Here is a 24,356-nt window from a genome sequence, read left to right as displayed (position 1 = left end):
AGGCTCCTTAATATTTTAATATTTACTTCTGTGAAAAGCCAGGAAGATGGGAGGCTATGAGGCCTGTGCTAATGGAAAAGTCATGGGGTGGTGGTTAAAAAAAAAAAAAAAATCAAAATATTTACCTGGGGGCTTTCCTGGTGGCGCAGTGGTTGAGAGTCCGCCTGTCAATGCAGGGGACACGGGTTCGTGCCCCGGTCTGGGAGGATCCCACATGCCGTGGAGCGGCTGGGCCCGTGAGCCATGGCCACTGAGCCTGCGCGTCCGGAGCCTGTGCTCCGCAACGGGAGAGGCCACAACAGTGAGAGGCCCGCGTACGGCAAAAAAAAAAAAAAAAAAAATGTACCCAGTCCTTTCCCCTACACATACCCACGTATCTGGTATGTGTTAGGAATGAGAGTTTGGCTTGTGTTTGGAAAAGCAAACAATCAAGGTCCTAAGCACCCAGCCATCAGCAGAACACAAAGTCCCTGTGATCCACCTCAGTCCCGCCCACTGCCCCATCTTCCAGCTGAAACTCAGATCCCAGAAGGTGTGCAAACAGAGGAGGTGCTTTACCCCACCAGTCAGATTCTGTTTTCTCCACTTCGGCCCACATCTACCCACTCAGTTCCATTTAAGAAACAGTTTCTATCTGTCTTTACTTTTACCACCAGTCTTGGTTAAACATCAGAAAAGAGACAAATTACACACTTCTCAGAAACTGGAATTTTATAAAAAGGCATTTTTCTCTTATATCCATAAAATGATATAATTTTTGCAAGTATAGAAATGTGTCATAAATTATACAGAATGTTCCTTAATTACAGCTCATTGCAACTTGGTACTTTCCTCCCTCCCTAAAAAACGAGAGAGAACCAAAAAAATAATATATATATAACTGTATATATATATATATATTTATATATATATATATATTTATATTTATATAATATAGACAAACCAAATATGAAAAAAAAATCATTTCCTCTTTGGTATAAAAATCAGACTCTCACCTTGAGAGACACACAAACAGACATGATGTTAGGTTTGTAAACCGTGTGGCCTAAAGAATTTCCCTGTCAAGCTTTCCCCACCCACATCCCCTGCCCACCCCACCCTGCCTCAATGCAGCCCACCTCCAGTTCCCTTGGGACTTCCACATAGCCCACTCCCAGCTCCACACCATTCCTGAGTAACCCTCTCCACTACCAAAGACAAGGAAAAAATTCTTCCCAAGACTGATTTGGTAGCAACTAACTTGGGAGACACGTAATTTGGGGAAGAGCTTCCTAGGTGTAGATGATGGAGAGGAAGGACAGGCAAGCCGAAGCTCTGCTGTCCAGACCAAGCCGGGCACGGGGCAGCCACCTCCTCTGCTTTTCCCCACCACTCAGTACAGGGACCCCACCAACTCCTGCCGCGTGCTGGGCCTGGAGGGGGTGGGACCTCTTTTACCAGAGGGAGAAGTAGAGGTCGGCTTCCCTTTAGCCTCATCTCATGGTGCTCAGCTTCCCCTTTGGGGCCGCCTCAGGCGCAGGAAAACACCAACAAGAAGGGAGAAGGAAAGTCAGAACAGACTCTGCCAGTGAACTTGGGTCTAAATTTAAAATTAAAGAAAATGTTCTTAGGACTACAATTCACACCCAGCTTTAGGTCACTGAGAAGGACGGGGCCACTTTCCTAGGCTCCAGCCCAATACCAGCAGGACTTACAGAATCCAGGAATTGCGTGTGTTGGGGAGGGGTAGCACTTCACTCTCAGGGTGAGGAAGGAGACAGGAGCAGACCCCTGTATACTCTCCCCGCACCCTGTGGCTGACAGGCACCTCCCTCCCTGGTCAGCCTCTCTGTCCCTCGTGGGCACCAGCCCCTACCAAACCGCTCCGCATCTAGCCGGCCGCCTCTTCCCCAGGAGAGTTAAGACACCAATCACAACATAAAAGTCATATAAAGGCCTCCTCCACTTGCCAAATAAAAAAGACAAAACCAAACTGGACACAAACACACATCAAGGAGAGACACACACACTGTGAGGGGCCCAGGGCCCCAGCAGGTCTCTGGCTTCCCGGCATAATACATTCTTGTGTAATTCAGGAACAGGGGCTCTGGGGCCCCTCTGGGGAGTGGGAGTAAAAAAATACAGAGATTACAGTCTCCCTGTGGGCTCCCAGGCAGGGCAGGGGCAGACACAATCTCTCACAGTTTTTTCTTCTGTTTTTGGTTCCACATCTGATCCCCCACTGGGGCTGGTCAGCCCCTGCTCTGCCCTTGGGGCCGGCCCCCTCCACCCTCCCAGCTGCTAGGAGGGCCCTGGGCTGGGGATGCCCCAGCCACTCCTAGTGGGACCAGCAGGACAGAGTCTACCAGGGGAGATGGGATGAGGACCTGGGCAAGGAATGAGGACCCGCAGTTCCGAGATGCTGTCCTCTCGGTGGCCGGCCAGCCCTGCGTGCGCCGATCACCGGCAAGGGGCGTCCCCGTCCCAGCCGTCACCCTTTGAGGGGCTTGTCAGCCCCTCCACTGGGGCTGCTGGCGCTGTCACTCTTCTTCCTGCGCAGGCTCTCAATCCAGCTGGAGCTGGAGCGGGTGGTGAAGCCGGAGAGCGCCAGGGAGCTGAGCCGCATGTTTTTGCCAGACATGATGAGCTCCCCAAAGCCCTCCTGGTGGGAGAAGGCGTAGCCGGAGCGCCGGGAACCCGTGCGACCCACCCGCCTCATGCAGCGGTGCTGGGCCTTCTGCTTCTTCCTCACCAGCTGGGTGTAGCGGACCTGGCGGGGGGGCATGAGGGAAGGAGCCTCCGTCAGCGTGGCAGCGTCAGACACCGCCTCAGGGAAGGGCCCCAGAGCGCCTGGGATGGGGAAGGCACGGGAACCTCCAAGACTGCACAGGCTGTCTGTCCCCGGGAAGGGCAGAGGACCACTATCCACGCGCTTAACAGAAACTGCAGCCACAGGTGTATTTAAGCCCGAGGGCTTTCGGACACATGGGCTCCGTCCCCCAAAGCAGATAGGCTGGCCTCTCACCGTGTCTGAGAGATCCGGCTTCAGGTTCAGCCTGAGGAACCGAAAGGCGACCACAGGCATGATGCAGACGACTGTGGTGAGCACGATGGTCAGCCACACGGTGGGCTGGGCCAGGGTGTTCTGGGCATTACCTGGGAACAAAGGAGTCAGGGGCCTTGGGAGTCACAAAGCAGGTGCAAGGGCAGCACCGCCCCACTGAGTTCCCCATTTCTTTTTCTGGCAGCCCCATTTCCCCAGTCTCAAAACCTAAGTCCTCCCTGGCTTCTCTTTCTCTCTGCTCTCCAAATACTTATCTCCAACTTGGACTCTAGCTCCAAACTCTGAAAACAACTTCAGACCTGTTTTGTTTTGTCTTTTTTTTTGGCTGCACAACATGCAGGATCTTAGTTCCCCGACCAGGGATCGAACCCACACCCCCTACAGTGCAAGCGCCAAATGATAACCACTGGACCGCCAGGGAAGTCCCCAGACCTACTTCTTTAACTGCCTTAACCTGACATCTCTGTTGAACATCTAAGAGGCATCTCGGTTTCACACGGCTGAAAGTGAACTACTGTTTCCTCCACCCCAATCTGCTCCACGTCTTCCCCAGCCCAGGAGATGCCACCACCCACTAAGCTGCTCCAAGTAAAAGCCCCGGAGTCAACCTGGTTCCCACCCCCAACATCTCAGGCCCCCATCCAATCTGCTGGCTCCATTTCCAAAATATCCATGGGATTCCACCACTTTTCACTCGACTCCAAGCCACCATCATTGTCACCTGGGTTACTGCTATAGCCTCCTAGCTGGTCTCCCTGTTTCTACCTTTGCCCTCTACCTTTTATTATCCACAAAACAGTAAGAGTGATCCTGTAAAAACATAAATCAGTTTATGACATTTCCCTGCTCAAAACCCTCTGATGATGGCTTCCTATCACATTTAGATTAAACTTCAAAGTTCTTACTTTGACCTATAAAGGCTTAAATGATCTGGACTGATTCTCATCTCTGCCCTCCTGCCCCAGTCCTACCTTCCAACCTCATTTCCTTCACTCCCCCAGCTCCTCTGCTGCTGACGACCTCCCCACAAGCCCTCACCTAAGGCTTCCATATCACTGTTTCCTCTTCCTGGGCTGTTCCTGTCCAGAGAGGCACATGGCTCACTTCTTCCCCTTATTCAGATTTCTCTGTGCCAATGACTCTTCCTCAAAAGGGCTTTGCTGATGACCCTTGTACCTTTCTACCTTGCTTGATGTTTTTTACAGGACGTATTAATTGCAGACATTATAACTGTTAACTTGTAAATAATTTGTCTCTCTCATTGAAATATGAGATTCAGGAGGGTAAGGATTTTGCCTGTTTTGTTAACGGTTGCATCCCTGGCATCCAGGATAGCGGGTGACTGAATGCCCACTGGATTAATGAATGAACAGATTTAAAGCAAATGCCAAGACCCGCAAATGAGTCTTTCACCTCATGCCTCCCAACCAGTCCCTCTTGGCCACGCACCAGAGCCACCCTGTGGCGGTTCTGAACACCCTTGCACTTGATCACTACAGCAGCTTCCTCACTGGCTGTCACTGCCACGTTCATCTTTCTAAGGTAATTCTTTGATGCCATTCCCCACTCTCTCCTCAAAAAAAAAAAAAAAAAAAAAAGAGAGAGGCTCCTGGCAAGTCAAATGCACACCTGACAGCCTGGCATTCTGATTCCTCAAATGGCCTGCCTTTCTAGCCTCTCTTCCACTGCTTCTCAAAGGGTATTCTTGTCCCACCCTAGCTGGAGCACTCTCTATTTCCTAGAAATAAACAGCCTTTTCACACTTCCAGCCCTCCAGCTTGGAATCTGGCTCCCCAGTCCTGACTACACCCTTAGCAGCCTCTTCTGGGGGACTATCCCTGACCACCCCACAAACAGTCATTCTGCTGACCATGAAGCCTGCCACCCCTTCGCCTCCCTTGTAGCCTGGCAGGGCTGTTCTTCATTTTCATGGATATGGAGAGCCTCTGAGGGCAGGGCCTGGGTCAGATACAACTAGATCCCAACAGCACCTTGCAGAATACCTGGCACATAAAAGAGTGTTGAATAAATGCCTGCCTACCCCGTTAGTCCCAGAACAACTGTGATTCCTCACTGATTCAAGAGGAAGCCACAGGCACTCACCCACAAACCGAAACTGGTTTGGAAACATGTCGAAGAGCCCATTGCTGTGCATGGCAAAGAGGATAGCAAAGTAAACCGCCAGGCTGCCCCAGATGAAGAAGTGGTTGATGGCCGTCCAGTAGCCGGTATCCAGCCCAATCTGCAAAAAGCAGTTGTTACAGGCAGAAGGAGCACCCCTCCCCAAAACCCAGTCCCCCCTCCCAGGAACAGAACTGCAGTGCCCAGGGCACCCCAAGGACAGGAGCCCCACCCCTTCCAGAGGGGAGGCTAGTTCCCGGGCTGCCTCCTACCTGCACACTGACTACGATGACCAGTGAAGTGGCCACAGTGACCGCAAAGGACTGGTAGTCAGCCAGCTGGGTGCCATCATCGCGGGTGGCCTCAGCAAACACCCCATAGGGGATGAAGAACATGAGCACAGATGTGTAGATGCCCTGGGCGATGCAGATGAAAAATTCCCGCTTGTTGAAGAGGAGGTTCAGCTGGCCTGGCTCGTACAGCTTAGGGTACTCCATGCTCCGCTGCTCCGGGACATCCTGTGTGCAGAGGGCCAGTGGCACAGGACGCCTCAGAAGCTGCCGCTTTAACTCAGGAAGGCCAAGGGCAGACTCTGTCCCCCTGCCTCTTTTTTCCTAGATTCTTCAACAGCTATATCTGACCTCAAGCCAGCTGCCCCCAATCGATCTTCTGTTCAGCAACCCAGGGGAGTTACAGGTCAGGTGTGGCTGAGAGGGAGAACCAGCCACACCCTGCCCAGCTCACAGAACTGCTTTCCCAGGGACCACAGGCAGTGGGCACAAGCCTACCACTATCAGGTGGCTCCCTTGCAGCAACGTCTTTCTCCCCAGCCCGCCTGGTCATCCAACTCCCCCATACCTGATCGAAGACCCCCATAGCCAGGACTGGGAGGGAGGTGTACACGATGTTATAAAGGGTGATGAAATACTGGTCATAGACGGTCTGGAAGGAGAACAGGGAGTGAGAGAGGAGTGAACACGCAGTCTTTCTTCACTACAAATCAGGCGGAGGAAGACAGCCGACGTGGCATATGTGGAGGCCTAAGGAATTTTCTGGAACTCCCTCTCCACTTCTTCAACAAGCATTTTTTTAAATGCATGCATCAGACAACAGCTAGGCCCTAAGGGGACCAAGCAATGAACAGGACAGACACAATCTCTGTCCTTAAGGAGCTTAAGGATTGGCAAGTCAGGGCACGGGGGAGCTCACTACCTGGGCTGAGAAGCCGCAGAAGAAGCCAAACCAGAAGTGGACCATGGTGAAAGCGAAGTTCTTGTAAAAGAAATAGCAGAGGAACTTGCACATGCGAAGGTAGGACCAGCGCCCATGCACCAGCAGGAGGCGTTGCAGGAACTTGAACTGGGAGAAGGAGTAATCGGAGGCCAGGACAGCCTGTATCCCTTCCTGCCCACTGATGCCCACACCAATGTGAGCCGCTGCAGAGACAAGAGATGACAAGAGGATGAAGACAGCCACACCCTTCAGACTCACATCACATCTTGGCCCCCTCCTCCATCATTCCTCCCTGGGCCCCTCTCCCTTCCCCAGCGCCCAGCCGCCACACCTACACAGTCCACTCACTTTTGATCATGCTGACGTCGTTGGCTCCATCCCCGATGGCAAGGGTCACAGCCTTCTTGTACTTCTTAACCAGTTCCACCACTTGTGCCTTCTGCAAGGGGGTCACCCGGCAGCATATGACAGCTTTGCAGGCACAGGCTGTCTCCAGAAACTCCAGCTCCATGTCTGCCTCTAACGCATGGGCCTGGAACACAGAGTGCTGAGAGAGCCCCAGTCTTCTCCAGGAGAGACCTGGGGGTCAGCTCCTCCCAAGTCCCTGTAAGACCGCAGCCCCCCTGAAGTCCAGGGAAATGGGAACAAGGTAAGATCTAAGAGCCGCTCTCTGAAAAGATACTGCCCAAGCGAAGGATGGCGACACTAACCAGGCTGTGCCCATTGATGACCAGGGCATACTCCCCAGCCACGGCTTCCAGGACAGAAGTGAGCTTGGAAGAAGAAAGCTTCTCCTGGTAGGTGAAGCCGTTGCCTACAGAGCGGGACGAGTCCATCATCTTCTCCCGGGCTTTCCTGTGGAGGAGGAAACGAGACCATGGTCTGCCAGGAATAGAGCAGGGATTCAAGCCCAATCGGGGAACCTCTGCCTGACCCCCAGGTACACTGCAGAGCATCTACCTGCCTCAGGCCTGTTTACCTGAGCTCCTCCCGCACTTCCAGGACCGTGTGGCCAGTGACAATGAACACCTCCGTCATGTCGTCCGTCAGCATCTTGCAGGAATAGCCAATGTTCACGGCCGTCTCTACCAAGAGAGATTGCAGGAGATCTGGACAGGCCCCCGACAAGGTCAGCGCACTTGCCAGCCCGACGTCCTAGGCTCATGCAAGGACCCCACGGGGCTGTGTCCAGATGCAATCTCCTCGGCCCTGCTGGTTCTCACCTTGCTTGTCCCCTGTCAGTACCCAGATCTTGATGTTGGCCAGCGTCAGAAGGGCGATGGTCTCTGGAACCCCTTGCTGAAGCTTATCCTCGATGGCCGTGGCGCCCAGCAGCTGAAAATACCACAAGGGTCCCTGGGACAAGAGTCCAGGCACGACCCCTCCTTGCCCACCCTTGACCCGTTCTGCATCCCATACCATCATGTCGCTCTCAACCTCCTCGTAGATGCTGGCCAGCCGGTCCTCCCGGCTGTCCTGGGCCAGGCTGGCCTGGAGCCGTCTCTCGGCCCATTCCTCGTAGTACTCTTCATCCAGATCCTTGTAGGCCAGGACCAGGGTCCTCAGCCCTTCGCCCGCGTACTCCTGGAGAAGGAGTCAAGAGAGTCAGCCCACAGCCCCTCCCACCACCCCAGGAGTAGCAGAACCACAGGGCCCCCTTCCTCGCGCCTACATTCAGGTGGTCAGTGGTGGTGTTGAGGAGCTCTTGGGTGGAGTGGTGGAGTCTGTCCAGCAAGATGGTGTCAGCCCCTTTGCAGTACAGTCGGATCTTCCCCTCTGGATTCCGCACTACGGGTGGGGTGGGGGGAGAACGTCCCAGAAAAATTCAGGCAGGTGAAGCCCCCCGACCTTAAAACATCAAGGGTCACCCAGTACACCTCACCCATCCTGGGTCTGCATGCTGCCCCTGAATGCCCCCAGCGCCCCCGTCCCGGCCTCACCTATGACTGACATCCGTTTGCGGATGTTGTTGAAGTCCAGGATGGCCAGCAGCTGGTAGGTGATGGCTGTGCCCATCTCGTGGACAGTGATGGTCTTGGGTGTACGAGAGCGGAATACGAAACCAAAGTTCCTGGCTGCAGTGACCAGAGCCCCCTCGTCTGGCGACTGGGCTTTGTAGTACAGCTCCCCTGGATGGGGAGGAAGAACACAGGTGGTGTCAGTGGCCACATTCTCAGCCAAGTGTCCTGCCCAGGAAGCCCCAGGCAGCCACACTGCAGACCACAGCCTGAGCCCAAAGGCACAAGTCAGGTGGGGGAGAACACAAGCCAGCTCCTCGGCTCACCTTCATTTTTCTTTTTTTTTTTTTTAAGGCCGTGCTATGCGGCACATGGGATCTTAGTTCCCTGACCAGGGCTCAAACCCGTGCCCCCTGCATTAGAAGCGTGGAGGCTTAACCACTAGACCTCCAGCAAAGTCCCTCACCTTCGTTCTTTTCTTCTGACATGACGGTGTGACACAGGGAAAGGAGGCGGAAGAACTCGTGCGTGTGCGGGTCCCCCATCTTGACAGCCTCCAAGAGGGTAGGGTCCCAAAATAAGAACTTCTTGTCAGCCAGAGGATTGAAGGAGAAGTTGACGGGTTCAGGCCTCTGGAGCGGGTAAGAGGGTGATCAGGAAAGGGTGGGTCACGAGGCTGCCCCACCAAGATCCTGTCCACTGTGGACCTCAAGATTCCCACTTCTGCTACCAGCTCTTCCTTAGAACACCATTTCCTCCAAGCAGCTTCCATTTCCTGACCAGACAACACATCACTCCTAACCACACCAACCCTGCCCGGGCACCCTGTGTTTAACTGGCACAGACAATCACCATGGGGTCTGGACCTTACCTCTCCCAATTCAGCTTTGTGGCCCAGGACATCGAACACGTCACCTACACACAGCCAGGACAGAAGGAGGAGCACCGTCAGAGCTCAAGACCTCGCAGAGCAGGGGGAGAAGCCTCCAGCACAGGACCCCCACAGGCATCTGGAACCCGCAACCCTAGTCGCTGAGTAAATGTCACCCAGATTCACATGGCTGACTCAAAAGACAGGAGGCGCAGGCACCCTGGATCCTCAGAACCCCAGGACTGAAAGCCATGACACCCACTGCTCCCCATCCCCGTCCACGCTCCAGCTCTCCCCCCAGGGCAGCTCCAATTCCACACCCATGTCCCCAGGGCTCCCAGGCCCCTTCGGGTGCCTTTCGCTCTTTAGGCCTGCACAACAGACAAAGCCTCACACACTGGCCGTGGGGCCTGGGTTAGTATAGAAAGCAGTTAGAGGAGGGGCTCACTCTGCATAAAAGACCCCACACACCCTGCCCAAGCCATCCCAGCAGCTCAGCCACAAGGCCACTGCAGCGGGGCCACACTGGAAAGGCCATGGTCACATTCCAGAGACTCACAAGGGCCCTGGACAGCAACACAGGGAGAGTCTAGACTCCAGCAGGGCTGACAAGGTCCAACCTGGCCAGGGTGCCCAGGGGCCAGTGTCTTGGGCTTCACTTCAAACAGCCAAGGAGCTCCCCTACTGCCTGGAGCTGGGATTGGGGTGAGGGCACCAGCAGAGGAGAGGGGAAGCACTGTCAGTGACTACCTCCTGACCCGGGGCGCAGAGTAGACCCTCTCAAGTCCCACAGACCCAGGTAGGAAAGAAGTAAAACCCAAACATCAAGACAATTGTGGGAGCCCCAGTAGCACAATCCTTCAGGCGAGACGCAAGCCCTCGGTCCCTGGAGGCGCAGCCATACCGTAGCTGCGGCCGTTGATGGAGCACTTGTTGAAGACCATGATGTTCTGGGTGAGGGTGCCGGTCTTGTCGGAGAAGATGTACTCCACCTGGCCCAGCTCCTCGTTCAGGGTGGTGGTGCGGGCCTCCGCGGGGGTCCGCTTCTTCATGCAGAACATCTTCTTGTCCCAGTTGATGAAGTAGCTGTGGCCCAGGCGGATGACCTCCACGCTGCACAGGGTACAGGAGGTGAGGCTGGGGGCAGGAAGGTGAGGGGGACCCCACCCCCACGGGCCTTTGCTGTAGGCCCTCTGCCTGGGGAGAAACAAGAACGGAGCAGATACCTGGGCAAGGACACCTGGGTGGGGGAGGGCAAGGAGAGCCTAAAGGTGGGGGTCCCCGACCCCGACCCTCCGACGCTCTCCGGACAAAAAAGGTGCAAGGGCCTGGGCAGGCGGGACAGAGGGCACAGGCAGAGGAGAGGGGGCTGTGGACAAGGCAGTCGACCAATTCTTACCTCAGGACTAATAATACAGAAACCATGCAGAGAAAACAAGAGAAAGTGCAAGAGGGAAGGAAGAGAAAAAAAAAAAGAGAAAAAGAAATAATGAGGGTGCTGCGCGTGCCACAGGCACACTGACGTCCCTGCAGGGAGAGGAAACCGAGGAGGCCCTGGAGCCCATGCCTTGCTGCCCGAACACAGGCGAGCTCACTCCTTCCGCCCGGCTCTGGGCTGCACAACCTGACCTGGGGTGTTTGGGAAGAAGGCGGGGCAGACTGAGATGCTGACTCCAGAAGGAAGCGGGACCTCAAGAGTCTGAGGAATAATGCCAATTTACAACGGCACAGGGCTCTCAGCATCCCAAGATCTGTTCACATCATCCTCTTTACTAGGCATTACCCTTGGGATCTGGACTGTCAGCATCTCAGAAAGGGCCCCATGTTTAGGTCCAGCACAGCCAAGCAATCTGGAACCCTGCTTCCAACCTGACTGAGGCTGCTGTCAGGATCCAGTTACCACACAAAAAATGAGCTGGCTGGAAATGCCTTAATGGCCTTTGCCCCACTCTGCTGATCAAGCGTCCCCTCTCCACCCTCCCCGCAAACACATACTGTAACCTGATGAGACTTAGAAACTTTCTCAGGCAGCTACCATAGGCTTCGAGTGAACTTGGATACAAAACAAAGACAGCAAAGTCCAAAGATGGAAAAAAAAAAATCAGATTGGAAACAAGAAAACCTTTAAATAGTAATGAAATATCAGAGTTGTGATGATAATGATGAACACGCTACCACCCATTATTCGTACAGTAATTTAATTTTTTTTTTTTTTTTGCGGTACGCGGGCCTCTCATTGTTGTGGCCTCTCCTGTTGCGGAGCACAGGCTCCGGACGCGCAGGCTCAGCGGCCACGGCTCACGGGCCCAGCCGCTCCGCGGCATATGGGATCTTCCCAGACCGGGGCACGAACCTGTGTCCCCTGCATCAGCAGGCGGACTCTCAACCACTGCGCCACCAGGGAAGCCCAGTAATTTAATTTTTAAAATGTATTTTCCAATCTTGTATCTTATATCAAAATGTCCCTATGAAAAGAATGAAACTGGTATTATTCTTCCCATTTTACATGAGAAAACCAAGGCCCTAAGGGACTGTGGATTTGCCTGAGGTCACGTGGCTACTGAGTAGGCAGGACTAAACCACAAGCCTTCTGAGTCTCCTCCTAATGCTCAGGTAAAAGCCCCACTGTCCACCCTCAGCACAGAAACTCCTTATCTCCTACTCACTGTCAACAGCACTAGGACTCAGTGGCTAGTGGAGAGATCTGAGGACTATTTGGGGAATCTATGTGAACAAAAAACAACATAGGGGAAGAGATCTGAGCATCTCTGTAAAGCATTTCCTCAAAAATGTTACAGGTTGGGAGTTCCCCGGCGGTCCAGTGGTTAGGACTCTGCGCTTTCACTGCCGAGGGCCTGGGTTTGATCCCTGGTCAGGGAACTAGGATCTCACAAGCCACGCAGCCAAGATGATAATAATAATAATAAAGTATACAACTTGATAAATTAAAAAAAGTCACAGGTTCTCTTATCTCAAGGGCAAGGCACTAAATACACAGAGATCTCCTCTCTTCTTGCCATTCTTTCTTCCTCCTGCATCCCCCGCCCTTCCTGTTCATTCTCCCCGTTAACATTCTCTTTCCTGCAAACATCCTAGATGTCCTCTTACTCCTATTCATGCTGTACGCCACTACCAGCCAACACTTCCCAAAGCATTCTTTAGATTTTTTTAAAGAACCTTTTAATGGTTTACTAAGTAAAAGTCCATTGGCAAAGATCCAGGACCCTCCACAATAGGGAACAAGCTTACGTTTCCAGCTCTCTGTCTCACAGCCCCCCACTCACAGTCCATGATCCTGCCAAACTGTCCCAGGACCAACCATTCCAAGGTCCCTAGCTCTGTGCCTTTGTTTCCAGCCCTCTCCTCCAGGCTCCACCTTCACCCATCCCTGCCACCATTCAAAGCTCAGTTCACCAGCAACCTCTTCAAAGATGTCCTCCCTGATTAACTATGCGGGGAGTAATGCTCTTCCAACCCTCATGGCACTTTGTGCCTCTGTGGTATCTCAGTGGGATGCATGGTAGCTCGGTGTCTTACACTGTTTGCATCTCTCCTCCCCTACCACTCTGCTGCTTTGAAGGCAGAGGCTGTATTACACATCAACTGTGTCCCCTTGCTTTACACATAAGGGTCACACTGAAGGTGTTACAGCACTAGCTCCCATTTTGTTTTATAACATGTTCAGATTTATCTCCCTCTACGAGACTGAAGCTCCTGGAGGGAAGGAAATCCATTCCTAATACATCTTTGTATGTGCCACAGCACCTAGCATGCTTCTTTGCACAAAGTCGGCATGCGATAAATATGTGCTCAATAAATCAATATGGTTTTTGTTCTAATACAATCCAAAGTGCCAGGAAACTGTGGTGAAGTTTGCTTTGTACAGAAAGATAAACAGGTAATATAAAATGCTCACAGCACAGGAAGGAGAGGACCCCAAGTTCCCTCTCGAGAATTTCATCTTCACAGAAGAGAGAAGTTTGCCAAGGGACCACCTGAGCTCCCTGGAGAGATCCCAGAGCAGAGAGAGCGCATACCTGACATAGAGCGATATGGGCACGACGGTGTTGAGGATGATGATGTAGGACCAGAAGGAGAGGAAGCCAGAGAAGAAGGCACTGTCCACCGCCTCATCCCAGGGCAGGTAGACCTGGAAGCGTGTCCCGACCTCGTGTTCCCAGATGGCATTGCCAATGGCTAGGATCACCCCCATGCAGACCAGAAATCCAAAAATCTGCAGAGGAATGAGAAGCAGAGGCTAAGCTGCCACTTAGGAAGCCCTCAAAACCAAGTGCCTCCCTGAAGGTCACCACTAGTACCCTGAGCCCTCGAAAGCTCAGGCATCTTTTTTTTTTATATAAATTTATTTATTATTTATTTATTTTTGGCCGCGTTGGGTCTTCGTTGCTGCGCATGAGCTTTCTCTATTTGTGGCGAGCGGGAGCTACTCTTCATTGCGGTGCACAGGCTTCTCATTGCGGTGGCTTCTCTTGTTGCGGAGGACGGGCTCTAGGCATGTGGGCTTCAGTAGTTGCAGCACGCAGGCTCAGTAGCTGTGGCTCACGGGGTTAGCTGCTCCGTGGCATGTGAGATCTTCCTGGACCAGGGCTCTAACCCGTGTCCCCTGTATTGGCAGGCAGATTCTCAAACACTGCGCCACCAGGGAAGCCCCTCAGGCATCTTTAAAATGGTGGCATGCTCTAGTGGGAAGCGCCCAGAACTGGTGACAGATTCTAGTCTGTCACTGACCATCACGTGGACTTTCTCTCACGACGTTTTCTCAACTGTATGCTGGGAGGGCTGAAATGGTTGTGTAGCTCCCACTCTGACATCCTAGAACATTTGGGAGACCTCAAAGATGGTAAGAGTGGGGGTGAGCTACTTTCAACATAGCAAAGAAGCTTATTAGAAATCACCCATTTACTGGAGCTAAGCCTCTACAAGCCAACAAAAATGCCGGGACTTCCGTGGTGGTCCAGTGGCTAAGACTCCACGCTCCCATCGCAGGGGGCCTGGGTTCAATCCCTGGTCGGGGAACTAGATCCCACATGCCACAACTAAGAGTTCTCATGTTGCAACTAAAGGTCCCACATGCCACAGCTAAGACCCAGCACAGCCATAAATAAATAAATAAATAATTTTTTAAAAATGCCAAGTTTCTGTAATGTTCATTGTCTTATACAGATTGCCAAAAAAAGTTTTTTAACCAAGACACAAATTATGTCTTCAGAAATGTAGATTTCTTAATAGTCAAAAAACTTATAAAGCTTGGAGCCCTTGAAGAAGGATCATAAGAAAGTTTTGGTGGTTTAAAAGAAAAAAATTGAGACCACTGCGTGATTTCAGACATCTATCTTCCAAGCTGCCTCCACTCTGGATGCTTTGAAACAAAGCAGGAACCATCCTGATGCCCAAGGACAACCAGGGGGCGATGCAAGCCTTGGCCTGATAGCCTCTCAGACTGGGGTTTCTGCAAACCCTTCAAGGCCAGGGAGGAAACTGTCTCACCAGAGGCTGACCCCAGCTTTTGCAAGCTGGCGTGTGGGGGGCAGGCAGCAGGCAGTGGGAGCACAAGAAGGGGAGGAGAGCCCAACAAGGAGCTCAAATTTCTAGCCAAACAAGAGAAGGATTCAGGAATTGCCAAAAACTAAAACAGAAACTTTTCCTTTGGGATCCTTTGCTCTTGGAAGTCAGGGGAAAAGACCCTGCTATCCATCCTCCAAATGGAAATTTTTCTTTTAATTCGCTCTCCATCCCCATGAAGGCCTCCTTGTCCCTGGCAAAGCAAACAGAAGGTCACATGCTACACTAAGTCATAACTGGAATCCAGAGAAGGGAAGATTTGTTTTAACTTTCTTTAAGTTGTTGATTCATGCACGTTCCGAAGGTTTTTTAAATAACATCTTCCAAGTCCAAAAAGAGCCTGAAATAAACAGTCTTTGAGTGGTTGACCTGCCAGTGGCTTTAAAGCTAAAACCTGAAGGCTGACTACTGACCAGAGAGGAGAGATGGAAGTAAAGGGACCCGCCCAGGCAGAACCAGAAGGGCAGGAGCAGGAACCACATGTGGGAAGCCTTACCCAGAGCACCAATGTATTCATTAGGCGATCAATACTTGTTCTCTTGAATTTTGTCCTGCCGCTATTCTGCATCAGCTTAGTGTCAGGACCTAGAAAGGAATGCAAAGGGCTGGGAAAGCCAAATAACAAATCTGCCTCTGGGCTTCTGCCCCGGTCCCCAGACTACAGGACATCAGGGTGGAAGAGAGACACTGGCTGGATGAGAAGCTTGGATCCAGGACCCACTCAGCCTCCTCCCACATTCCTGCAGGAGGGTGAAGGCAGCAACTCTCACCCTTCTTTCTTTGGGCCCCAGGAGGCTCACCTGCAAAGATGACCAGCCCGAAGCACCACTCGGTGTTTCGCAGCACGCAGCCCCGCAGCAGCATGTTCTGGTTGCTCAGGGGAAACTTGTTCTCCTTCCAGTAGAGGGTTCCGCTGAATTTGTCCAGCTTATTGTTGGGAGGTTCGCAGATCACTTCACCTGAACAGAAGACAAGAGTGCCCCCGTTCAAGGTGCAGTCTGTAGCTTAACCACGAGGCAGCAACACAGAAAAAGAAGCTGCAGGGAGATGGTGTTAGGAGGTGAGCCCATCACACACTGCTGGTGGGAGTGTGAACTGATGCAACTTTCTGGGAAAGGAATGAAGCAGCATGAACTTCTATTAAAAGTATACATATCTTCAGACCCAGCAATCCCACTCTGGGGACTCATTCTACAGAAATGATAGCATAGGGCTTCCCTGGTGGCGCAGTGGTTAAGAATACGCCTGCCAATGCAGGGGACACGGGTTCGAGCCCTGGTCCGGGAAGATCCCACATGCCGTGGGGCAACTAAGCCCATGCGCCACAACTACTGAGCCTGCGTGCCACAACTACTGAAGCCCATGCGCCTGTGCTCCACAACAAGAGAAGCCACCCCAATGAGAAGCTCGTGCACCACAACGAAGAGTAGCTCCCCCTCACTGCAACTAGAGAAAGCCTGCGTGCAGCAACGAAGACCCAACACAGCCAAATTTAAAAAAAAAAGAAATGATAGCATAGCTCACAACAATTTTATTGAAGCATTATTTGAAGAGCAAAAGACTGGAAACAACTGAATAGTCAGGGGAGAGCTGAATAAATTACAATACATCAATTCTATGAAACATTATATGGTTATGAAAAAGAATGATATAAATTTCTTTACATAGTGATGTGATAAGATACTTATGATGAATTTAGTAAGTACAGAAAGGCGGTTGCAGAGATTTTAGTACAGTATGATCCCATTGATTTATGCTCACGTGTCTGTATAAACAGAGAAAAATGTGGATGAATACACACTAAACTGCCAGTTAACGTGACTACCTAAGGAGACTAGAATTGGAGGGAAGGAGGGCTTTTTCTTATACATGCTACATAGTTTGTCTTGTTAGAAGGAGCATATATCATTATTCTGAGACGAATAAGAAATAAGAATAAGCATGTACAGCAAGAAGGGAGCTATCAGCCATGAAGATCTCTTGAAATGACCATCAATTCACAAGTAAATGATAGCCACCTGGCATTCCTGACACCCCTGCCCCCCAAAAACCCAAAAAAGTCCAGGGCGGTGCATAATCACAGGAACAAGAAGCCAAAAAGAGAAGGCACAATTTAAACCCCCAAACCCACCCACCTCCTCTACCTGAAAGCTGCTTCTCCAAAATTACTCACCATCAAACTTGGCAAGCTTACTGATGTCTCCCAATTCCGAGGTGACTGGAATCGCCTGCCGTACTTTCATGTTGGTCTCTCTGGAAGGACAGTGCCCCTGAGGCCTGGTTCCCTTCCCTTCCTCAAGATCCTACCTGGGGGCACCTGACCATGGAGGACCACCCCCCCCCCCAGGCATTTACTAGGTAGGTAATTCTTTTACACACCCAAAGGCTTTCTTACCCATCAATTTTCCAAAAGGTACAGAGCCCAGACCTGGGAACCTCTTTCAAAAACAAGCTTGTTACCCCAAAGGAGGCAGAAGGAGATGTATGACACTGAGCATGCGACTTACCCATCGAGTTCTGCTGTCTCTATGTAACACAGCCCATGGGGCTCACTGCTGGAAAGGAGGAGGAGATCCGCCTAGAAAGAAAACCTAGTGAGAAAGACAAAGACCCAATCCTCCACCCCCAATGGACTCTTTGATGATCCCTCCTTCCACTAAGCACTCTTGGTTTGCTTAGTCCTAAGCACATGAATGGCTAGAAAGGAGGCATATTAATATGACACAGAAGCTTCCCACTCAAGAGTTTCCTCCCATGTGTGTTTAAGAGGCAACAGTCAATCAGGAAAGACTCATCCCTTTCTGCCAAAGTAAAGGGAGAGCCCTGTAGACCTAGAGGGGCACCTTGTCCCTTACCGCCACAAACTGGTTATTTTCTAGCTTGATAATATCACCAACACAGACATTCATCCACTGCTCTTGCTGGAGGCTGAGGCAATGAGAAGATAGAGAAGAGGCTGTCAGTAGCTAGAGAAGTTCCCAGGGGACCGCTTTCTTCCCCAAGGCCCTCAGTCTCCAACAGGCACTCACATTCCATTGATCAGCACCTGAGACTGACGGTTATTCACCTGGTTATCACTCTTGTGGCGGAACTGAAGAGAGGAAAGAAAGGTAAGACACCTTTTCCTGCTCCAAGGGACTTAAATGGTCAGTGGATTGCAGAGCATGCTGGGTACCACCTTGTCTACACCTGTTCACAGGTCTACTCTCTCCCTGACTCCCCCTCCCTACTCTCGGCCAAGATATCATGGATCTAGCTGGACCAGGTAAGGGATGGCAAGGTCACCGAGGAATTGTGCTGGGTGGAGGAAGGTGAGTTGTGGGGTGGGGGGTGGGAAAAAGGTATAAGAATGAAAACAACTCACATAGTCATCAGTGGCGTCTTTAACAGCTGTGATTGTGAGGACAAGAACCAAAGGCACAATGGTGGTGAACCAGGAGAGGGAGGAGATCTGTGGGATCAACTGAAAAAAGGAAAGAGAAGGCATGCCTCCGAGGCCCCGTCCTTGTTTCCCCTAGACCTTTCTCTTCCTTGACTTTATTTCGCTTTGTGAGTTGCAAAGGGTTTACCGCAGGTCACTTACCTGCAGAATGAGAAGGAACAGGAAGTAGGTATTGGCAACTTCCTGGAACTGCTCAAAGAGGTTGACAGGCAGGAAGGTGAGAATATTGTACTTGGAGGTCTTGATGCAGTTACTCTGTGGCAGTGGGAGAGAAGAGAATGAGGCAGCCTCCAACCCCAACCCAGAATGAGACTGACGCTGCCTCCTCCGTCTACACTTTCCAAACCTCTGTCCCCAAAAGCCAGTGACCAGAGGTGTGGGAGGGCAAAAGAGGAGGAGGGAAGAGAGTCTCACGGGGTCAATGTATCCTGCTTCACTGACAGGTGAAGGCCATGAAAAATTCAGCACACAGCAGGTGGAGAGTGGCGAGGAGGCTGCCTTCCCCTCCCTCAAGCACTCTCCCAGCAGTCAGCCCTCTGTCCCAGCCTAGGACAGATGGGATGCACCTTTCCCCTTTCTGACTCAGGAGGAGAGCACAGGTGGTCTAGAGCCACTTACCGCATACTGGAATCTCTCATTGTATTCTCGGTCATTGGCCCGCGCCCTCCTTTCTTCTTCTGCAACAGAATGATGCTGCAGTCAGGAGCAAACTGAGGCCTGGCCCAACACCTTGTCAGGCCCACCCCACTCTATGGGTTTTCCACCGAGGGCCCTTGGTTCCTTCCACAGCACAGTTTTTAAGGAGTTAGCACCACACCTGAGGTGCCACTAAATTCTTCCCTCTAGTCCACCTCTCACCACCAGCCTGACCACTGGGCTCTGCAGGTATTACATTCTCAGGACAAGATGCCTTCTCCTTTCCTCACCAACAACCATCAAGGTCTTCCACTGGGGACACTCAGTTTCTCTCCCCCATCCCCTTAATTAATGCTGTAGGAATTAACGGCCTTGGGTATCTCCAGAGGAACAGCAGCTGAAGATACTAAGCTTCCTTTTCCTGGAAACCCCTGCAGATCCAGCCACTGCCCTCCTCCTAACCTAGTGGCTGGGGTGGGTGGCAAGACAGAGGGTCACTGTGCCCTGGAACTGCTCTGCGGCAGCATCCCAGCCCCACCTGCAGTCCCCCCTACAGAAGCCTCTGCTTGTCACATGTCATCAGCAGCGGCTTCTGACTGGCCCACAATGACATCATCTTATTTCAAAGCTCATCTTCAAGTCGCGGGGGCGGGGGCTGCTCAGGGATATGGGTCATGCAGACTAAGACAGAGATGAAAGAGGGAGGAATGGGATGTAGTTGAAGCAGTTGCTCTCTAACCGTAACCTTTCTTGTGCCATCTGCACATATTTCCCCCAAACAACACATCTGTCACTGAGTGACAAATGAACTACACCTATTCTGAATACCCACAGATCTGGGATTGCAGGCACCAAGTTCAGGTCCCAGAATATGGGGTTGTCCTAGGAAGGGTTCTCCAGCCCATCTCCCGTGGTCAGGACCATAGGCTGAAAAAGGGGGTACCCTGGTTAGGCAGTAAACATAATGAAAACCTGTCCTGGAGCCAAAGGCAGCATTCCAGACACCTTCCCTCACCCCCTCCCAAGCCCCCTGCAGAGCACACTGCAGTAACAAAAACCTCAGACCGCGGCATCCTCTGCCTACCCAGAGTGCTCCTTCCCTGCGTGGTCACTTTACTCCCAAAACTTCCCCAGAGGGGACCCCTCAGGCTGAGTCGCCTGTGCAGTCACCAAAGACCATGCAAAAGGAGAGATAGGGACCAAACCCTTCGGAGTCAGGATCTCTGGGTCTGCAGAGGACTTGGGAAGGCTGGGGGAGGCCGGGGACAAGCGAATGTGAGGGAGGGAGGGGGTAAATTACGGGCTCGGGAGAGCTGCCAGTCGCTGCCTCCTGTTACCTGTCCCCCAAGAGGGCTTCTTTCGGCTCCAGGAGGGGGGAGCCCCGGCCCGGGCCCACTTCTCGGGCATCTCCTTGGGGACCGTCATGATCCCAGTTTGAGCGGGGGAAGGGCGGGCTGTCTGTCGGTCTGTCCTCGGCCTCAGCGGCTCCGATGGGGCGGCCCCCCAGGGAGGCACCGGAGCTGCGGCAGCTCAGAGTGGAGCCCCGGCCGTGTGGCGCGCGCCCCACCTGCAGCCCCGGCCATCCTCCCGGCCGCCCGCACCCGGCGACGCCGCGCGCTCTGCTGCGCCGCCGCCGCCCCCGATGTCCTCCGCGGACGCCAGCGCGCTCTGAGTGGCCCCGGACACGACTCGCACTCCCTGGGCTCCGCCCCCGCCCGCTCCCCCGACTGCAGGGGTAGCCGCCTGCCAGAGCGCCGCGTAGGCGAAAGCCAGCACGGAGTCCCGCCTCCCTCGGCCCGGCCAATGCGGGTGAGGGGACTGCCAGCGTTGTCCGGGGCAACCGCTTTCATCCCACCGCCTCCCACCCCCACCCCCGCCCTCGGGAAAACAAGGAGGACCTGGCCTTGGATGGGAAAATGAGGGGAGGAAACGAAGTGCGAGGACGGAGAGGAGATGGTGGGAACACAGCAGCCCGGGCTCCCCAGACCACAGAATAGGAGCTCCAGGTGCCCTAAGATAAGAGTCTATGTGTTTGGGGGTGAGGGGCAGGTACTCAGCACCCTCCTGGGGAAGAACCCAGCTTAGGGAATCAAGGCGAAGAATTCGGTTTCCTAAGACTCCCCCCAGGATGGATAGGGGCTGCAATCTACCCTCCTTCAGGCTCATTACCTGTCGTCCCTCTTCCTTTGCTCCCTGAGCCATAATAACACCCACTTTTGATGGTCCCAGGGATTCTCCCCGACCCCGCCTCCTGCCTGTCTTACCTGGGGGGCGCTTTTTTGCACACAGTGCCATCTCACCCAGCAAGGTCCCAGCAATCCCATGGGAGACCCTGCAGGAAGGTGACATATGCATGAGGTCAGGAAACTGAGGGTAACCTTCATTCCCCTTTTCAGACTCCTCCTGAAGGTTTTCTTCCCCAGTTCTGGCCTTGCCCCTCCCCCAGCCTTCCCCACTAACTCCACAGCAACACTCTGCTCTTACTGCCCTGATAGATCCCTGAGAAGGAAGAGGGAACTTCCCCACCACCTCCCCCAATGCCTCTGCCTTGGATAACGTGAGGGGAATGACCGTTTACAAAAACCAAGACCTGCTGGGAAAGGAAGGGGGCAAAGAGAAGAGGCCAGATATTGACAGGAGGGGCACAGCTCTCAAGGTACCCATCCCAGGGACAAGGGATGCCCCATGTGCCCTCCTGGTGGCAGTGAGTGGGTGCCTGTGTTTACTGGAAAGCAGAATTTCCACTAAAGGGTGGGGTTGAGGGAACATGAGCCAGGAAACACCTGGCAGAGCATCAGGAAACAGGGTGGGCAGGCCCCACCCTTCTCAAAAAGCTTATAATCTTCCCATCCCCCCCCCCCCGCCCTTACTGGGGCTTCCATTATCACCTCCTCCAGGGGAGCTCACTTTAGAGGCTTGGCCTTCACTTCCTGCACACAGTCCCCAAACCACTTCCTCTCAGTCTGGGTCAACCGCCCTTCTGGGCCAGCAAAGGGGTCTTTTCAACCCTGCTGGGGAGTCATCCCTATCTCTCTCTCTCTCACACCCCAAGCCTAGTCCAGTCAGTCTGGCACTGGGTGAAAGCTCAGGGAGCATCAGTCAGATGGACCTCTGCTTCTTTCTATCTCCCCATGTCCTTCCTTTCACCTAAAAAGGTAAAAGCCCTGGCCTATAAGACAGGGTCACAGAGCCTCATCCCAGCTTAGCTCAAAGGAAGCTGCCAGCCAGGTCCTGGGTCCTCTTGTCCACCTCCTCTTTCTTTGTCTGGGTGGAAAGCCTTCCTCCCCCTTGGTTCCCCTGTCTCCAGCCTCCTGGGAACACCCTGCCAGCCTGTCAGCCCTAAGAGATACTAATTGTCTGTCTGCCCAGCCTCTATAATTACACACTCTGGCCAAGGCCCTGTCACCCACACCAGTTCTTCGTTCACTAAGCCGGACTCCCTTCCTGAATGCCAATCAGGCGATACCTAGAGCCAGAAGTCCTTTTCCTCTCTGACCCTCCCCAACCCTGGCAACCAAGGGTGCCTGGCTCAGGAAGAAAAACCTCATCCACGTTTTCGAGATGCCAAGCCTTCCTACAGGGCCCCCAGCCAGGGTCTCCACCCAGTCTAGAGTATGAGTCATAGGAGGGTGGGGCATGGAGAGAGAGGTTAAAAGAGAGGATGCAAGGGTGGGCATCACAAGTTCCATAGCCAGCCCCGCCCTCAGGGAGGGAGGCAATCAAGAAACACTATCAGCCTGAAGATCAGGGTTTGACTCCTATGAAAGAGTTAATGAAGGAGCCGCACAGGCTCTCAGGAGTCAGGAGTCTGGCCACCTACCAGGAAAGTTGTTTTACCTCTAAGACCCTGGGGAGACTGAAAGCTGGCTGGCCCCAGACTTCATCCCCTCTGGGGTGCCGTAATAGGGAAGGAAAGGGAGGAGGGAGACCTGGGAACAGGGACCCTCTCTCACTTCTCCTTCCCAGTCTCACACAACCTGGGTTTTCTGAGCCCAGGCCCATTAGCTACGTGGCTCTGCCCCGTCACCCTGCCCCAGCCCCCTCTGCAGCCACATTTGGGATAAAAATAGCCAGCTCTGGGAAGAAGGCAATGCTCCAAATGGAGGAAAACGGCTCCTCCTCTAGGCCTGGCCCCTGCTCCCCTCCAGCCCAAACCCAGGAAGCCTGACCCCTTCTTTTAGAGGAAGCTGACAGGGATATTTATGGGCAGGTCAGGGAAACAGAAGAGAATGGAATCCAAGACCCCCAGCTCACTTGCCACCAACGCCTGGCCACTTTCCATGGCCAATGAAGCTGGCAGGGATATTTATGGGCAGGTCAGGGAAACAGAAGAGAGTGGAATCCAAGACCCCCAGCTCACTTGCCACCAACGCCTGGCCACTTTCCACGGCCAATGACAGAACCCAGGACTCTCTCCCAGCTCTGGACTCCCAGAGCTAGCACCTCGCCTTGCACCCTTGGTCTTCCTCACGCACAGAGACCTCCACCCTACAGAGACAACGCCTACCACCCCCAAACTCCCTTCTCCAGGCACCCAAACCCTCGGACCCCGGGTACTCCCCTCACCCCCACGACTCTGGCCGGTTCTCCCCTCTCCGCTGCTCCATAAGCTTCTCCTCCACACTCCCGCGCCCCTTTGTTGGTCTCCACGCGCCCCTTCAGCACCCCACCCTCCCATCCTGAGGACGGCCTCCCGAATCTCCCTCACCCTCAGGCACCCAACACCATCTTCTCTCCAATCATCCACTCTCCCTCCTCCGTCTCACCGCAGCTCCGACTCCCTGTCCCCTGTCCTCCCCTGCCCACACCCCCCGCCCCGGCCCCTCCAGTCCCGAGTCCGCGTCCGCAGCAGCATCTCCCCCTGCCCTCCCGGCCCCGCGCTCCTGGGCTGCTGCCCACGCCTTGCCAAACCTCACCTCAGCGCTCAGCGCTCGGCGCCCGCCCCGGCGGCCACGTCCTGCCCATGCCGGGGGCTGGGGCGGGGGGCGCTCGGCTCAGCTCCCCGCGGGCTCCCGCCCCCCCAGCTGCAGCCCCCTCTCCCCCCAGGGCCTCGGCCCGCTACTTTGTGTCAGTTTCGGCCACGGCGGGGCGGAAGTGACGGAGGTGGCGGGAGAGGGCGGGGGGCGGGAGGGGGTTTTGGGGAGGGATGAGGGAGAGGGAAGGCGGGAGCCGCCATCTTTGTGCGGGGCAGGGGGAGGGTCTTAACCCCTCTGATGCTCCTCCGCAGTGTGAGGCCACGATCTCCGCCCCACCCACTCGCCCATCCATCCCCGGTCAAAAAAAAAAAAAAAAAAAGTCCGGAGGCGAGATAGCGCTGAGATTTTTTTTTTTAAAAAAAGGAAACAGAAGAACGCTCTTTATCTGCTAATGTGTGAGAGACTTAGGGAAGCGGTGAACGACGAGAATTTTCCTCCGCGCCACCTTTCTTTACCCCTACACTCATTCCCTCTGTTCCTTCGCCTTCTCTCC

General features: G+C 53.5%; 1 protein-coding gene across 4 annotated transcripts; it reads right to left on the bottom strand.

Moving 5' to 3' along the window:
- Positions 1-693: 693 nt before the first annotated feature.
- On the bottom strand, positions 694-23,998 carry ATP8B2 (ATPase phospholipid transporting 8B2). 4 transcript variants are annotated; one of them, XM_060090626.1, is made up of 30 exons: positions 23,804-23,998; positions 21,152-21,219; positions 20,225-20,407; positions 18,870-18,928; positions 18,393-18,506; positions 18,174-18,272; positions 17,839-17,900; positions 17,665-17,737; positions 17,317-17,387; positions 16,983-17,062; positions 15,610-15,768; positions 15,306-15,394; positions 13,264-13,460; positions 10,131-10,339; positions 9,786-9,920; positions 9,227-9,270; positions 8,822-8,987; positions 8,338-8,526; positions 8,070-8,185; positions 7,817-7,981; positions 7,621-7,732; positions 7,377-7,482; positions 7,108-7,252; positions 6,746-6,929; positions 6,377-6,600; positions 6,023-6,106; positions 5,437-5,682; positions 5,147-5,285; positions 3,005-3,135; positions 694-2,749 (listed from the first exon to the last, which is right to left on the bottom strand). In XM_060090626.1, the coding sequence occupies exons 2-30, from the start codon at positions 21,180-21,182 to the stop codon at positions 2,471-2,473; spliced, it is 3,891 nt and encodes a 1,296-aa protein (XP_059946609.1). In that variant the 5' UTR covers positions 21,183-21,219; positions 23,804-23,998; the 3' UTR covers positions 694-2,470. The 4 variants fall into 4 exon arrangements, with proteins under 4 accessions (XP_059946609.1, XP_059946610.1, XP_059946611.1 ...); XM_060090627.1 differs by lacking the exon at positions 9,786-9,920 and having other exon boundaries at positions 23,804-23,997; XM_060090628.1 differs by lacking the exon at positions 20,225-20,407 and having other exon boundaries at positions 23,804-23,997.
- Between the last annotated feature and the right edge of the window lie 358 nt (positions 23,999-24,356).

This window comes from Mesoplodon densirostris, chromosome 2 (assembly GCF_025265405.1).
Source record: "Mesoplodon densirostris isolate mMesDen1 chromosome 2, mMesDen1 primary haplotype, whole genome shotgun sequence".
NCBI lineage: Eukaryota > Metazoa > Chordata > Mammalia > Artiodactyla > Ziphiidae > Mesoplodon > Mesoplodon densirostris.
Note: the sequence above shows the minus strand (reverse complement) of the source record. Positions and strands in the feature narration are given on the sequence as shown.